This window comes from Triturus cristatus, chromosome 2_1, assembly GCF_964204655.1.
Source record: "Triturus cristatus chromosome 2_1, aTriCri1.1, whole genome shotgun sequence".
In the NCBI taxonomy this organism is placed as follows: Eukaryota; Metazoa; Chordata; class Amphibia; order Caudata; family Salamandridae; genus Triturus; species Triturus cristatus.
This window is the reverse complement of record NC_140581.1, coordinates 497,836,375-497,853,847: the sequence shown is the minus strand read 5'-3', so window position 1 is coordinate 497,853,847 and position 17,473 is coordinate 497,836,375. Positions and strand designations below refer to the sequence as shown.

Here is a 17,473-nt window from a genome sequence, read left to right as displayed (position 1 = left end):
GCACAGTCCCACCAGGACAGAAACAGAAGTATACAGAAATTGGGTCTTTTGTTGGGTGTCTATTCCTGCTGTCTGTCTTGACCGCCAGGAAAATTGATGACCCCCGTCAACAGTGCATTGGGGTTAAAAAAAGAGGTGCAGTTTCTCAATGAACATTAATAATAGCGCAGTCATCACATGTTAGTGCTACAATGCTGTTGTCTTTAGGCGGGTGCATTGTTTTATTGTATATTGCTACTTAGCGCTCTAAAACTACAGAAACCGTATTGTGCATTTACTAGCTAAATGCGTGGGAATATACTTGTTAGATTACAATTTTCACTGGTCAAAAAAAAAAAAAATGTATACATTTTAATAAGATGAGGAAAATGGGGATTGATACAGACCCAAAAGCCATTAAAGTAATAGCACGCTTAAAATTGTGATGTTAGGCTCGGGAAATGTGAAAAAATTATGTCAAACCGTGATGTCAGCCTCAGTCATCACCCACCACGCTCTCTCCATATTCCCACCCATTGCTGCCCAGTCTGCAATATTTACCATCAACTACATTTATAAAGCTTACGAAGACCTCAGTAAATGAATAGTTGTATGCTCGTCCCATGTCTTCAGCAGCACCTGTATCCAGCCCTGGCGTTTTTATCCCAAAGTCATTTGTAGGCCTATAGGTGGCAAGACTACAAATCCCAGAATTCCAAATGTTGCTAAAAGTTAGCACTGGAAATCGGCGGTCAACGGGGCAGATAGGCAGCTAATAAAAAAGCCACACCCATAACAATATCAGTGGGAAACAATTCTATTAGTTAGCCTCCCTTGTGCATTAGCAATTGCTAATTAGTGAATTTACCGCCAGAAGAGGCATCTTATAAGATGTGCTGAGATGAATACCCTTGCCTCCCAGACTAAGAACTAAAACATTTTTTCACTGAAAGGTTAGATGCTTTTTGGGGCCCAATATAAACTTTCAGAGCTGACACAGCAACCAAATGGGGTCTTTCATGCTCAACACAGTGTCACGTTTCTGAATCTTGTGGCTAGCAAGTGGCTTGCCTATTTACCACTCCGTCTTGTATTTGTGCCTTTTTACCTCCAGATCCAGGGTGGCAGGTTGCAAGTTTGAATAAAGGCAGGAATGTGACAGCTCTTTCATCCTTGTTAAGTCAATAAATTGACTAGAGCTGACTTGGTGAATAAGACTAGGCAGCGTCGCTATCTAGTGGTTGGGCTTGGCTACTTGTACAGCTAGGAAATGCATTTATTTCAGAAATATTATTTTTAGGTGGAGCCTGGACAGCGCATGCGCTGCTCTGCTAGGCATGCTGTATTCAGGTAGGAACTTGAAGCTCCACCCACTCTCAGCCCATATTTTTCATTGGCTTGTGTTCTTGTCCGCTGTAAACTGTGGCTGTTTATTGGTAAAAAGGCTTGGTAGTCCCTCCTTAGTACTGCCTTATCTTATTTTGTAACCTCCTATGGCGACACCCCTGTTACGTGTGTTGTTACTTGGTAGGCTTTAATTACAGCTTCCGAGCACTATTTTCTCAAATAGCCTTATCCTGCCTGCTGTTGGACACACTCTGTCCTAACACTTTTAAAAAAAAATTATAGCACAGGCGCCAAACGCATTTCCAATGCAATAGGTTTCAACTTTGCAAGAGTTTAAGCTATTTGCATTGTAAATGACAATGGCTTTTATTTATCGGTTTTAAAAACAACACATAAATAAAAGCATTGTCATTTACAATGCCAATTTCTCAAACTCTCGTAAATGTGAGACCTATTGCATTGCAAATGCTTGTTTTTAGTTGGCAGGTACTCAGTCATTGTCTTCTTACGTCTCTTCTGTTAAGGACAACTCACTGTTGCATGGCTGGCACTGTAACAGTGCTACCCATCGGAAGTGAATAGAATAGGAATTGCTGAAAAATCTTCAGGATTCAGCCTGAATGCTGGAAAGTGTCTTGATGAGGAATCTGCTGAAGATTAGGTATCTATCAGAAAGAAAATGAGTTAAATAAAGTTTCTTTTACATCATAGAAATTAAATAGAAAGTTGGAGATCATTGTCAAATGCATGGTGTTAAATGTAATTTATAAAATTGATACTAGTGTGTACCTTCAATTAATGAACTATGCTGCATGTAGTTTTTGTGGCTTTTGGGAACAAATCGATTATAATATTTTACCAACCCTTGCTGCTTTTCCATGTCTGGCGTATGTTTTTGAAAGCCCTGCACAAGTACACACTCTCATAACTGTTATATTACTTGGTACCCATCGTGGTAGTCTATTCCCGATTATGAATGTCCTCTTAAAACCTGCTGTGTGTGATAACTCTTACTATTGCACAAATTGAAATTATGAGTGTCTCAGTCATTCCCTGCAATTTTCTATAGGTAATTTTCATCAGGTCAAACCTGCTGAAATGAACTGGGGAAAGTGCCCTTTAAATTCTGATATAGTTGATAAATACCTCTCCTCGAGGTAATCGAAGTACTGGGAATGGTAAGTACCTCTGCCACAGGGCAATGTGGAATATTATGGGGCAGGAGCAAGCTATGGGAAGCAGAGGATTGATTTTATGTGAAAAGCAAATCATGCCTTTAGCAGAAGTTGTGCACTTGTGCCCTCTTTTATTATGCCAATTATCAGTTAAGATAAATAATGTTTTCTTTTATTTCCTCTAGAATGAGATTCCAGAAATGTGTACTGAAGAAGAACAAGGTATAAAACAGATTTCAACACACATATAAACAGTAATTGTATACATTGAGGGTGGGGAACATATGTGTATTGTTGTTTGTTGATATTTATAGGTTAGGAAAGGGTTTGCCCTAGTTGACAGATACAGATTTTCTGGAGTCCAGTCATTGGTGGCTCTGATAGTGTTTCAAGCATAAATCTGCACTTAATGGCATTTCTGTCAGATTATCACTGATTTATTTTCCCTGCTTGTAAATATCTATGTTTTTGTCAAATACATTGGTCAATTGATGCACAGCACAGGAATGTAGAATATATCTTAAAACATTTATGAACAAGCATTGTCAAAGCTATTAGGTCTCATCCAAGAAATCCCTTAGCTTCGCCAATGCTTGTGTTTCCAATAAATGGCCAGTGTACATGCACATTTGTGACAGCCATAGGTGACTGCCATCTTTGAATAAAATGGCTTCTATTTTAAGACAATGTACTCAAAGATAGTTGCCATGAGTGCATGCACATCTTTGGCTGCCATCTATGGATAGATTTTCGTATATGTTCAGCAAATCCATTCAAAGGTGGCTGCCTGCCAATACTGCAGCGGTCCATGCACAAAATAGAAGGAGGTTCAATGCGACCAGCTGATGCTTGGGGCAGAGAGAGAAAATAGTCCCTCATATACACTGTAGTGCAAGATCTAACATCAGTAGTGGCAAAATATATTCAAAACACAATGAGAACAAAGTGTTCCCGGACAGGAAGAAGTATAGACGAGAAAGCTATCCAATCACAAGTAAAGGACTGACCAAAAGTGTACAGATGTTGTATTTTTAGGTCTCGGCTGCGAAGGCTGCGCTTGCGCAGTCTAGCTCCGAGATTTAATGACTTGGAGAAGAGGGGCTTGAACCCGCCCCTCTTCTCCCCTGTTCTCCATTGGCTGGCCTCTTGAATGCTGGCCAGCCATTGGAGAAGAGGTCAGTCATTCCGATTAGGCCCCGTCCTTTTCGGATCGGGGGGCGTGTTTTTTGCAAGAAGTCTCAAGGAGGAGATAACAGCAATCCTGAATCCGAAAAGGACGCTGCGTTTCTCCGAGGCATTTCTGCTCTGCCTCGGAGAAAGGCGGTGGTGTCTTCCGGTGCCCTCGGCTTGTTACAGAAGAGATAGGAGACCCACGACATGAAGGAGCTGTTTGGTGCAGTCTGAGTCCTCGTGTAGTCCGTTTCTAAGGCCTTGGCTTGGGGAGTGTGCGTAGTTTTGGGGGCTTGGCTGTAGGCCTGTCCAGTCTTGGGGGTGGGAGGAGGGGCACACGCAAGGTACAGAGTGTCAACTGTTAGAGCCGGTAGTGGGCAATGAAGGATGTGCTTATATTCATTAGATGGACTGAATAGAAAAAGCGGTTGCGTCTTCCCTGCAGTATAATGTAGTTGGAGCCCAGGCGTGTGGTGGTGTCCTAGAAGCAGGGCCGTACAAGATTAACTTCACACAGCTTCCACCGGGAATGGCAGGGTGCAACTCATTTCCTCCTTCTGCCACAAACTTTTCCCTCTTAGGGGGTCTTACTTCCCCGCTCTCCTAGGGGTCTGTTTAACTTCCTCGGGTGACTGAGAATATTTCCTGGGTTGCCTCGCGTCACTCCCTTCCACCGGGAGTCTGACATTTCTCAAGTGTCTCTGCTCCCATGGGTCTTGACACCGCCGACGGGTTTGGGGGGGGGGGGTGATTTGCACCCCTGGCTCCCAAGATTCTGGTCACTCTGCCGCAGGGCCCGATTGCGACACCCCAGGGGGCCCTAGACGCCCCTGATGCGAGCTGTGTGCTGGCACTCCGGCCTCCCCATAACCCATTGTATACCCGGTGGGGGCACTCACTGCTTGCGGCGAGGGCGCCGGCTCTGGCGGACCTGGGTTCGGCTTCAGTCTCGGAGACAGGTGTCGTTAATGACGTGCAGTTTAACAGACGCTCATGCAGCCTCGTGGCGCCTCTTTGGTCTTTAATTTTCCCCTCGGGCCCTCCTTTCTGCTGCAGGCCCTCAGCAATGCTTGATAGCGAGAGACTCCCTCAAGAGAGAGGGGTGTCACGAGAGTGAGACCTCGCCCCCTCACCTAGAAGTGAACGTGAGAGAACCGCTGTGCAGACTGTTAATATGGCAGCCCAGAGCCGGTTATTGGTACGGTGGGTTCAGCGTGTGTAAGTGACCTTTACCCTTGCTTACAGCAGTGCTGTACCGGGATCGCCACGAGCCATAACGCACGCGAGGGGAGTGTCCACTCCCACGTCACTTGGTTTGGTAGTAATAAAATGGATATGTTTGGGGTGCAGTGGGCCCCAGTGCCACTGTACCTGCTGTACCATTGATAGCTTCGCCTCTGTCCACTACAAACCTCTTTACAACTGTGGAATTGAAATTTTCAGCCGGGCCTGCAGCTGCGGTCACTTCTAGGCCGTGGTTTCATGTTTCGCTGGCCCCCTGACTTCTCTTGCAGAAATGGCGCTGGATTCACTGCCTGCACCGGCTTCTCTTGCAGTGAATCCCTTCAGGAATCGACCCCGGTCTCGCTGCCTGCTCCGGTTTCCCCTGCCCCACTGTGGAATGCGGCCGGGCTCTCAGCTGGCTGTGGCCATTAACGGGCAGATTCCAGGAATACCTGCGGCACTTCTCACCTGCTGCTTTGCTGCCTCCGCCCTCCTGGGGGGGGTGCTTGTTCAGGGGTTTTATTTGTACAAGGCAGGTCTCGGGACGCTGTGGGCAGTGGAGTGACAAGCAGAGTCCATAAAAGCGGCCTAATTACTAAATGAGGTAGCTGAATAAAGTGCCCCATGTTTGCAGATAGTAACTGCTTTGAACTTGTAAAGACAGTGATGAAGTGTTTTGCAAGGTATGGAAGGCCGCATGCATATGTGCTTGCTGCAGGCTGTTTGTTGAAATATCGGGTAAATCAACAGTAACAAGCATTTACAATGCAACGGTCTCGGCATTGTTAAAGTTAGAGCTATTGGCATTGCTCATGACAATGCCGTTTCTTTAAATGTTTTAAAAACAAAAACATAAACAAAAATAATGTCATGAGCAATGCCAATAGCTCTAACTTTACCAATGCCGAGACCATTGCATTGTAAATGCTTGTTCATTGTTTGGCTCCCTCCAAATTCAAAGCCAACAAGCCAAAAGTGAGAAATCTGTTCATCACTAGAAATGTCATGCAGAGGTTTGAAATTTCAGCCTGTTTGCTTGATGGCACAATTAATTTAATCCATCTGTAACAAAGAGACATTTCCATAATAGTAACAACACAGTGAAACCATTAAAGCAGTAAAATATTTAGAGAATATTGGCATGTGGATTTTCTTATTATTACAGTTCTTTCTTGTTTTACATTTTCACTATTAAAGAGTTTATTAAAAAGACAATGTACGTATTGCAGGCCTATCATTCCAGACAACATTGTTTTAAAGTTCAATGATAATGTGCTACAAGTACAATGACTAGTATTACTATGACAAGATACATTTAAGACTAATATTAATTAACTTTAATTATTATGTCAGAGAAGACTGTAATAGAAAATGTTTATTTTTTACATACTATTTGGATTTTTATTACCTTGAATTTTCCTTAGAATTAATATCTTGTAAATCATTTTTTAGTTTTTGTAAAGGTGTAAATTCCAGCTGAACGCTTAAAGTGAGCAATCGGAGCATTGATTAGAAGGGAACTTTATTTGTAGACACAAAGCATGACACTCTTGTTAAGATTATTAGGAAAGTCAATAGCTCCCTGTGCAGAATGAGGCTTCTGCAAGGCACTAAATTAATTGAAAACTCACAGCGTTTAGATCAGGGGTCTCCAAGGAGCTACTAGTAGCTCACCAAAACCCTTTAAGTAGCTCTCAGAGCTGAAATAGAGTCCAGTACATCATTCAGTACCTCGTTCAGAGGATCTGTGCATATTAAAGAAGGCAGCACTGCTCACCTCAATATGCTGAGACTTACAGGCTGCCAAACCAATGACAGGGCGTCACAACATAAACTGTGTCGGCCTGTGGGATCTGTCTCATGGCCATCTCTCTTCACTCGCAGTTATAAAAGGGGTGCAGCCTCCCCAGGATTTTTCTCACAGGTCAGAGGTGCAAAGTCCAGCATGTTAAGTCCACCTGTTGTCCTTTCACAAGTTCAGCAGTGTTTCTATGAAGGCTGAATGAGGGTCCAGCTTTTAAGGATTCACCAGCCTGTGGGTGGGGAACACCCTAAGACACTCTTAGTTCCTCTCTGACCAAAGGAGTAAAGGCTCCCAGGCCATGACCTACCTTCTTTTTTGTAGGTCCTGTTTGCCTTACTGCATACAGGTCCAAAATGTCACTTATCAGGGCACCTCAAACAGGTCTAAGATGTCACTTGCCAGGGCACTGAAATCTAGTTTGAAGCAGATACCCACAACAGACTCAGAGATAGAAATCTGGTAGAACAAAAGCAGAGTCTTTCAGCTACCAGACATGTGATACACAAGAATTGCCTTGGCATTCTGTTATCTCGCTTTCTAGTGTGCCCCACGTGTTACATGTTGCTCAACAGACCTGTCTAGCAGGATTGGATAGCCGGGTGCCAACAGGATGCACACAGTCCATACTCTGAATATTCTTTGAAGTTCAGAGGAGGCATCTCTTCCCATTCAGGTGTGCCTATTTTTTGCTCTTGTGAGGCATGTCACATTTTCACACCTATTTACATGACTTGGTCACAGGCTGGGAGACTTATGCCAATTAGCCTTCTGACAGTTCAGGCAGGTAAAGAGCAACTTTCTAAAAGTTAGTGTTCCTTAATATGTATTAAAAATCCAATATCGTTATTGAATTGGATTTTATTAATTTCAAAAATAGTGGTTTATTATTTTACTAGCTTGTTCTATTGCTGAGATACAGTATTAATATTTAAATATGTATTCTGGTTTACTACATAGGACAGCTAGGCCTGCCATAGTGAAGTAGTTTTTAGGGCTTTGTCACTATAGGCACCTGGTAACAATAGTTTTCTACATGGTCCATTTTTAAATACCATGCACCCTACATTGTGGAGTACAAAACTAACATAATGGTGACTTGCTAATATCTAAAAGGGAGTTTTTGAACCATGTTTATTTATTGGGTTTTTTAACAGTCGTAATTTAAATGAATAGTAACCTTCAAATAATAAGTACTGTGGGCAACAGAGCATTGGTCTGCCGCCCAGACTGGGTAACCAGATCATCCTGGGATAGGAAAGTGGTTGTCCAAGTGCATCCGAGAATCAGGTTCCTGAAAGGTGGATGTATAGAAGATGCAGCGCTCGCCCAGATCAAAACACTGTCCAAATTCCTGAGAGGGGGATATCAATGGACTCGAGCTAAGAAGCAGTAGGATGGCAATGTGTGGTGGGTTCTGTCAGGCTATACAGTTTCATTTGCTGCTTGGAGAGTCACCTGTGAAAGCAAGCAGGTGCCTGACAAGGAGGTAGACAGGGATTTTCCAGACTCTAAGATGGCCGAGGATGAGTCTGAGTGATTTTCCTGTGGTTCTCGATGCATTGCTGCCACCTCCAGAGTCAATAGACTGCCATACTGGACCTGCTCAGGAAAAAGTCTGGGCTAGTTGCTCCTAGAGTGGTGGTGGCTTCTGGCCCATCATTTGAATGGCTTTTGTTGATTAATCAGGGCAGTTGGGTTAGGAATTGTGGCCTCCAGCTAATCACAGTTCTCTGACGGTTCCGGAAAAAAAAATGACTTGTTATTCTGGGTGACTTTTAGTTTGGAGGAGAAGCAAACTTAAGGTCCAATTCTCTCTTATGTTTGATCCCAAGAGAGGGGGCTGGTTGGCGTTGAACTGCTGGGGTATTGTGTGGAAAGAAAAGCTTTAATGGGCCGGGTGGGACTGGCGAGCTGCTTTGATAATTTGTCATGATCTTTGAACTGGATGAGCTTGGCAACTATTTTTCCTGGGGGGCCCCAAAGAAGGGTACCTCGCAGGGACCCGCGGTGGGTCTTTTCAATGGAGAAGAATAGGGTGAGGTTCTGTGCTAGTACAAGGTCTTTAAACCACTGTTCAAAATAGGTCATCATATTGAGGCCTTCGCTGCCCTCTGGCAGGCTGATCATAGGTACATTACTATGTCTTCCTTTTCCCTCCGTGGCTTCGTCTTGTGTCTCAAAAAAATGCACCCATTCCCACAGACCCCTAGCCCGTTTCAGAGAGGGTCAAGTCCCCAGCTTCGTGACTGCTTTGAAAAAGAGTGACCTGCCTAGATATCACACAGTTCATGTTATGCAGGAACATTATGGTGCATTTTGCCTAATCTGACAGGATGCTTTGGGGAGTGAAAGACCCAGGTTCTTTTTCCTCTTCCTTCATATCCAGGAACTTTGCTAGCGGAACTGAACATCACGTAGCTTGTCCTGACAGTCACACCAGGACCTATCCATTCCCTTTTTCAGATCTTTGAAAACTTGCCAAGAGAAGTAGTCATCTGACCATTGATCTCTAGGGTTGCAGCTGCCTTCTTCTCTAATGTTGAGTGGGAACACTGTCTGGAGGTGGCTTCTGACCTCCTTGCTAAATGTTTTTCTCAATCTGCTGGCTGCATACTGGGTTATCTTGCCCGCTGGTGACCAATCCATCAAGCGAAGATGTACACTATCCTCTGGATCCAACATATTCAAAGTAGTTTTTGTCTACTAGCCCTATTTTCTACTTAATGTCATTTAGTGTTGGGGTTAGGATGCCAGTGCCTCCCCAAATCCTACCTTTTATCCCAGTACCTATGTGAATCGTCTGCATCTTTGTCTTCCTCGTCGAGGGGCACAGGAGCCGGAATGGACTCATCATTATAGGCAGTTGTGAAGCTCGAGCACCTTATGGTTTGCTCGTCCTGACCAGCTGTCACCAGGTTGTATGGGAAGAAACCCCTGAAGGAGATGCGTGATACTTGGTTCTGCTTTGCTATCCTTTTTTTAATGAGGGATGTATAAGTCTTTTGGGAACTCCTGGTCTTTCTAGGTTTTTATTTTTTATTTTTTTGATAATTCTTTTTATTGAGAAATTCAACCACGTCAGCACAATAAAGAAATACCATACAGTAATCCTCCACAATACACTTATTGCAAATTCCGATATTACAGTACAGAATAGTGTCACAACAGTGGACTCAAGAAGACAGGTCCGAATCGTCTGTGTGAACGATAGGCGCCTCACATATATCCCCTCTATAGGCATTCCAAGCTCCCCAAATTGAGGTCCATTTTTTGGGGCATCCCCGTGCAGTGTATACAGTTTTTTCCCTAAACATGCACCAGTCGATATTTTGTTTCCATTTCGATAATGTCGGTGATGTGGCAGACCCTCAGTTTTGTGCAGTGTCCCTCTTTGCCTCTGTAAGGCCCAGCGTCACCCAGATTTTTTCGGAGGTGGTAAGGTCGGTGGGCTCCCATATGTTGAGGAGGCAACGTTTAGCCTCAGGGTGCAAGGTCTTATTTAGGACCGTTCGAAAGGTCCGATGTATCGCTTGCCAGAACTGTTGAATATGGTCGCATTACCAGAGTATGTGTATGTATGTGCCTGTCAGTCCGCATCCTCTACGACACCACTCCTACTGGCACTCCCCATATGCACCAATTGAGGTCCTGTAATATAAATCCTGTGAAGGATCTTGAATTGGACAAACCGTAACCGTGCAGAGATACCCACCTCCCGGGGGGACGCCACCGCCTCCCGCCACTCTTCGTCATCTATTTCCAGGTCGTCTGTCACCCAGTGTTCCCTAAGTTGCTCTAGGGGGTCTGAGGTGTTGTGCAACAGTTTATTATAGGTAAAGGAGACTGCTTTCTCAGGCAGGTATACGTCCAGTAGCCTATCCTTTAGCGGGGAAGAGTCAGGGAGCGAAGTGCCCTTTGGTTTGCCCGCGTAAAGAGCTTGACGGATCTGCAACTATCGGAAGAATTCTGAGTCTGTCATGTCATATTGTCGTTGCAACCCTGAAAATGGCACTACCTCTCCCCTGGACCAGAGATCAACTATACGGGAAATGCCAATGAGGTCCCACTTATCAAAGCCTTTAGAAGACCTCAGCCGACCTAGTTGTTCTGTGTCCCACAAAGGGGTGGCAAGTGTTAGCCTACCCTTCCAACCTAAACTTTTCTGTACGTCGTGCCCAATCCTCCCCACATGGCTGGTTGGGCCAGTGAGGGATAATTTGGTCTTGGAGGAGTACAGGGTCACATTGATGTTGCCGCCTGGAAGGAGCCATCTATCCATGGCATATCCCGGATCTTGTGGGTCGCGATAGGTGGATTGATTTATGGCTGTAAGGTGGGCAACCCAGTAATATTTCCTGATATCCGGAAGGCTTCTGCCACCATCATACCAGTTGAGGACTAGTTTTTTGTGCGCTATGCGAGGTCTCCCACTCCATATCAGCTCACGCTGTAAGCACTCTATTTCCTTAAAATAGCTAGCGGGTACTGGATTTGGAGCATTTTGTAACGCGTATAGAAAACGGGGTAGGGACATCATTTTGAAGAAAGCTCCGTCCAAGGAGAGAGAGGGGCAGCGTCCCCCAGGTGGCAACGTCTCGCCGCAGTCTTTGTAAAGGTGGAAGCAGGTTTCTGGCATAGTGCAGTTTAGGGTCAAGTGTAACAAAGATACCCAGATAACGAAATCCGCCTTCTGCGGTCTGTATGGGGCAATCATCAATAAATATTGATTTATCCCAATTAATTGAGAAACCGGAGTGCCGCCCAAATATCGCGAAAATGTCAAGGTCACTCCTAAGCGACCTACGGGGGAGGCTAAAAAGAGTAGTATATCGTCCGCATATAGCGAGAATCGATCCTCCCAATCAGGGGTCCATTTCTATCTGCGGATAACAGGGCCCTGTCGGATCGAGGCTGCCAATGGCTCGAGGGATAGAGCAAACAATAATGGTGACAGCGGACACCCTTGACGGGTACCGCGGCTCAACTCGAAGGCCCCAGATCGTTTGTTGTTCACCATTACCTGTGCCTGCGGTGTCGCGTATAGTAATTTGACCCAGGACATGAATGTAGGCCCAAAGCCCAGATCCTCAAGCAACACCAGGAGATAGGGGCATTCTACGGTGTCAAAGGCCATTGATGCATCTAGGGACAGTATAACGGCATTTTCCTGGATCGAGGTAGCCCTTCCCATAACACCATGTACGCGCCGCAGATTAAGGGCTGTATTTCGCTGAGGCATGAAGCCCGATTGATCAGCATGTATCAAGCTACTTATGACCTTAACTAGTCTGGTTGCCAATAACTTAGCGAGTATTTTGGGTTCCGTGTTGAGAAGGGAGATGGGTCCGTACGCGGAGCATTTATGCCTAGGTTTGCCCTCTTTATGAATAACTACCAGAGAGGCCAGACGCTTATCTGGCGGGAGTGCACCCCCCTCTCTACATTCTTCATACATGGCCTTCAAGTGCAGGGAGAGCAGGTCTGGACAAAGCTTATACAATTTGATCGGGAGTCCATTGGGACCCATGGCCTTTCCTGATTTAAGACTCCTAATGGCCTGCGCTATCTCTTCAGTCGTTTGAGGACTATCTAGATACGACTGATCATCAGGGGAAAGCGCAGGCAGCCTGATATCTCGCAGGAGGGCTCTGGAGTCCTGCTCTGCAAGGGGCGATGTGGAATTATCCCCCCATTCGTAGATTCTACCATCTATTTCCGCGCCCCAGTCCCTGGCTTTATCAGTTGCTATGTATTTGTATTCTTCCCTCTTGAGGTGTAGGAGGTGCAGTGTATCAGGTGACGGATCTTCCGCTGAGAGCCTCTCAAGGCCTAGGATGTCAAATTCAATTTTTTCCAACTCTTTGTGTTTCTCTTTCTTGGTACCGGCTATGAGACATATAGCACTACCCCGAACAACCGATTTAAAAGCCTCCCAAAGGATCTGCGCAGAATCGACCGAGCCCTGGTTCTCCTGGAAATATAACCGGATAGATTTTAGGAGTGCTTTTTTAACCTGCGGATTACGCAGATACCATGGGTTAATGGACGCGATTCCATCCGTCTGCATTTCCCCCACCCCCATCTGCACCCACAGGGGGGAATGATCCGGGATGCCCCTAGCTAGATGGTTGGCCTCTCTAATGTAAGATGTTTGTGCAGCAGGTGTAAGTATATAGTCGATACGGGAGAAGCTCTTGTGCGCTCCCGAAAAAATTGTGTACTGCGTGCTGGTGGGGTGGAACGCCCTCCACATGTCTGTAAGCCCCAAGGAGTCGAGAAAATCGGGTAACTAACGGTTTGACCTATTCAGGTCTCTTGGAGGGTATCGATCCATGGATCCCGAGACTACAGCGTTGAAGTCTTCGCCCACCAGAAGGAGACCCTCAGGGAGCCCCAAGAGAAGTGTACCTAGGTCAGTGAATGTCGAGTGCTGGAGACCGGGGGGAACGTATGCGGAGATTAGATTGAGGGTGCGTCCCTCCCATCTCCCCGAGAAGGATTCCCACCCCTGTGAGCTTGCAGTATAACCAGCATGAGCTATCATCTTATAGCCCCATCGGTTGAGGGCCCTACAGGTGTTACCCTTCAAGTGGGTCTCTTGGAGAAGCACTACGTCGGGAGAGTGACGCCTAAGATATTGTAGGACCAGTGTTCGCTTTAACCTATCCCCGAGTCCATTGACGTTCCAGCTAAGGAGCTTTAACTGTGCGGACATATGTATGAGTATTGTGTATGTGTAGCATGCGCAAAATACCCAGCCGTCTCTTCTCAAAATTCAACCATATGAACAACTTTAATATCAAAAAGTAATCTGAACAAGGAAATTACGTCGAACATTTTCCACCCCCCAACACCAAAACCCCCCTCCCTGCTACCCTGCGGTCTGAGCTTGGAACTGCCCGGACATGAAAACTGCAGAGTGCCAGTCACCCAACCTGCGAACCATAAAAGAAAGTAACAATGGGGAGTAATCGCCCCCACAGCTGGCCCAAACCCCATGGAGTCTAATTGCAGTCCCCAGCTAAGCCACCCCAGAGTCACGTTGGCCTTCAGTTTGAGCATTCTCCGACCAGGGTGGACAGGGGGGGGTTGAGCGCCAATCCCCTGTGTCACATCAGTGACTCCCTTCTTCGATCGATGCAATGGTAGCAAAGTGTCTTTTCCAGGTCAGCGGTTACAGTCCCTCCTCGATCCGCCAGCTATGATAGATAAGTGTTCAGGCTACTCAGGAAAGAGAATTGAAGACATTCATCGGGGCTATTCAGCCACTCTTCCTTGGACAGGTGTGTATGCTTCCTTGGTGTTAGATCAACAAAGATGAGCAAGATCTGACTGAGTATTTACCCTCCTCTCTGGCTATAGGTGGGGTTCCAGAAAGAATGGAGAATCTTCTGTTTTCAAAGTTTCCAATGTTCACCCAGCCGTGGGGTTGCCTTTTCCTGTGATTACTGGCTAAATTTGAGGGTTTAATGCCCACTGTCCACACAGACACCAATTTTAACTGGCTCAGGTATCATTCCTATTGGACACCCATCAGGAGAAATGTTGTTGTGAGAGATAGACCACTGCATAGGAAACAGAGGGGGGCTTCACCCAGGCCTAGTAACTATACTCTGAACGTTAGGGAATGGGATAGGTGCCTCCCCCTGAACACTTGGGGAGTTGGGCAGAATAGCATATACATATTTACTGGGATGTCTTAGAAAAATACTATTTAGAGATAACATCATCAGAATCCACATGTGGAGTCCAATGAACCCCCAGCACTTGCAAATATAGTTATACATATAAAAAGCCTTCATACATTGTCCCAGACATGATAAAGTCCCGATTACTCTATTTAAAAAACTCATTAGACCTTCTACGTGGTAGGGAGATGGCGGTCTCACCAAGGAGAACAGGTAAGAAAGGAAAACCTCACAGCCCATGCAACATCCAGCACAGTCTTTTCACTGCTCAAGAGGATGCGTTGGTACCAGAAATTACACTTCACCTGCTTTTGCTGTGACCAAACTGCTTTCATTCCTGCGGACTTGGTTGTGCGTGACGGTTTGGAGGCAGACTTAGATTTTCCTGCTCTGCTGGTGCACTTTTGTCTGAGATCAATAGGTTTTGCAAATTGTCTTGGGTTGGGGTGCAGCCAGTTTGGAGGCTTCCAGGCTTATTGGCCTCCTGCATCCTTCTGGTTCCAGGTGCCTGTTGGCACATGTGGGTGTCTCCTAGCAACATCTGGTTTGCCTTTCAGACTGCATTCTCATCTCTTAGACCTACTCTTCTGGCTGTTGAACACTAACCTGACCTGCAGCAGGTCATTCTCCTTATCCCATCCAAATTTCAGAGCAGTGTTGGATGCATTGTCTCTGGGTGGAAGCAGTCATCTGGGAGAGGTGGAAATCAGATGGATCTAGTCCCTATTTGAGCATAAAATCCATATCAACCTTCTGGAGGTTTGGGCTGCCCAATTGGATTGGGATTCGTCCCTCCCATCTTGTCATGGGGAAGCTGACAATTCAACCGCCATGTGGTAGTTCAACAAACAGGGCAGTGTGGGTCACGATCCTATGCCAGGAGGCACTGCATCTCTGGAAATGGCTGAACCTTCTAGAGATCTCTTAGACTATAGTGTAAACCATTTAGTGGTATGACTGAATTCTAGGGCGAACGAACTCCATAGACTCAAACTGGCAAACCACTAATTTCATCTCCATCTGGAGGTGGTACAATGCGTATTAGCCTGGTGTGGCAAGTCATGGTTGGATCTCTTTCCCACTGCCAAGAACATGCGGTGTTGCACGTATTGCACACTAGAGTTTCTGTCAAAGGGGTTCCTTAGGGGATGCGTCTGTCTAAAGTAGGATTCCTGTCTTCTCTTTGTGTTCCCATCACTTCCTCTCCTGCCCCATGGTCTGAAGGCAATCAGGAGAGACACAAGTGTTTAACCATCTTTTCCCCTGGTCCTTCTACCTCTTTGGGAGGTCTTCCAGTCTCAGCAACATGCATGGTCAAACACCAGAGTGTCCACAAACTACATCTCCGCGCATAGAGACTGAAAAGTCGCATTTGAATAGTTTTGATTTACCTGCTAAAGTAGTGGATGCTATTCTTGCGACTAGGTGCCCATCCGCATTATCTGTTTTTTTGTTCTTTGGGTGTAGTTTGCAGCCTGTTGCAGAGATAGTATTGTTGACCCTTTAAAGGCCAAGTTATCTGATGTTTATCAAGACATTCATCTTTTCTACTTTTGCATGACCCAACTTCATTATTATTTGCCAGTTGTGATAAATTTTCTCTAAGGAATCATATACATGTTTTCAACTGCACCTTTCATTATTCCTCAATGGGACCTTAACTTGCGCCTTAACATTCCTAATATGCTCAACATTCGAGACTATGCAAAGTTGCTCACTGAGATTGCTGAAGATCAAGTCTGTTTTCCTCATTGTAATTGTTTTTGTGCTTTGTCAATGAACTACAGGCACTGTCAGTACATTATTGATATAGCACCTTCTTTCTTGGTTAGTTGATATTACAGACTCTGACTTTACTTTCGCAGAAATATGTCACCTTCAAGGTGGGACAGTCTTGTACTTTGTCTCCTTTCTTCTCTCCTCCATGCCCTTCAAAAAAGGATGTAATGCTTCAACTGCATGAAGCCAAACAGAGCTCTCACTTTTCATACTTTGAGGGGTATGAGAGAATACCTAGGTGATGAGCAGCTCTTTGTGAACTTTGCTGGGGCAAAAAAGGGGAAGGCAGTGCAGAAGTGAACCCTGCCCAAGTGGATCCCTCTGTGCATAAAAGCACGCTATTCCCTGGCCAAGAACATACCGCTGAAGGCCTGCAGCCAATTCTACCAGAGCCAAGGCCAACACTACAGTTTTGGCAATAGGTGTTGTGGTGTTGGACATCAGTCAGGCTGCTACATGGGTATTCATACACGCCTTTATGAGGCCTTTCTATCTTGACAAGTCAGTTAGCTATTTTGTCCTATTCGGTCCTGCCGAATTTCCTGGTGTAAATTCACTCTTCAGGTCGCCATCTTTTGGAGAGGTGCTGCTGTGGTTTCTATTCAGAAGACAAGGAATTTGCATTTACAATTTTCCATCAAAAGAACAAGTTACTTACTTTGGAAACACACCTTCTGATAGTTACGTCCTCTAACCTCTGATTCCTAAAAACAGTCCTTCCTCCAGATTCTTTGTAGTGAACTTCTGAGATTCTAAAAAGTTTGCAAGTTAGATTCGGCACACTGTCATCTCCAGTCAATCTTGGACGATCATGTTTGAGGGCACAGAAGCAGCTCAAGATGAATTAACATAATTGCGCCGGGTGACGCCTATATACAGCTTTTTGTTTGGGGTCACCGTGGTGTCAAATGTTGCCACCTGCCAGCACACCAAAGCAGTTGCTTTGAAAAAAACTGGATTCAGTCTGGCACTTAGGGATATTTAGAAGTTTAGGAATCTCTGATTAGCATATCAACCAGAAATAGCATTACTTAACATAACTTGCTCTTTTTGTTACATATTGTGTATGTTTGCAGAAATGATAAACACCAAGGCAAGACTTAATGGCTTTGCAAATGCTTGTTTATACTGTAATTGCTTTCTAGCCTTCATTGACGCATGTAAATTTATGAAAGATCCTGGCTTTCGAAAGTTGTAGTACAGGTTGGTTCTGTTTTTTCCTGTCTGGTTAATGAAGGTATATTAAAGTGAGGCAATATCATCACCTGTTTGGAGTGATCCTCTTCTTAAACAGTTTAAAGAATCTA

At 45.2% G+C, this 17,473-nt stretch overlaps 1 protein-coding gene across 4 annotated transcripts in view; it reads left to right on the top strand.

Moving 5' to 3' along the window:
• Nucleotides 1–17,473, top strand: part of BDP1 (BDP1 general transcription factor IIIB subunit) — a 1,439,438-nt gene that overhangs the window by 974,019 nt on the left and 447,946 nt on the right. For all 4 annotated transcript variants that reach the window (XM_085632357.1, XM_085632359.1, XM_085632358.1 and 1 more), the window contains exon 32: nucleotides 2,687–2,723. In XM_085632357.1, coding sequence (XP_085488483.1) covers nucleotides 2,687–2,723 — 37 coding nt within the window. The remainder of the gene's footprint in view (nucleotides 1–2,686; nucleotides 2,724–17,473) is intronic.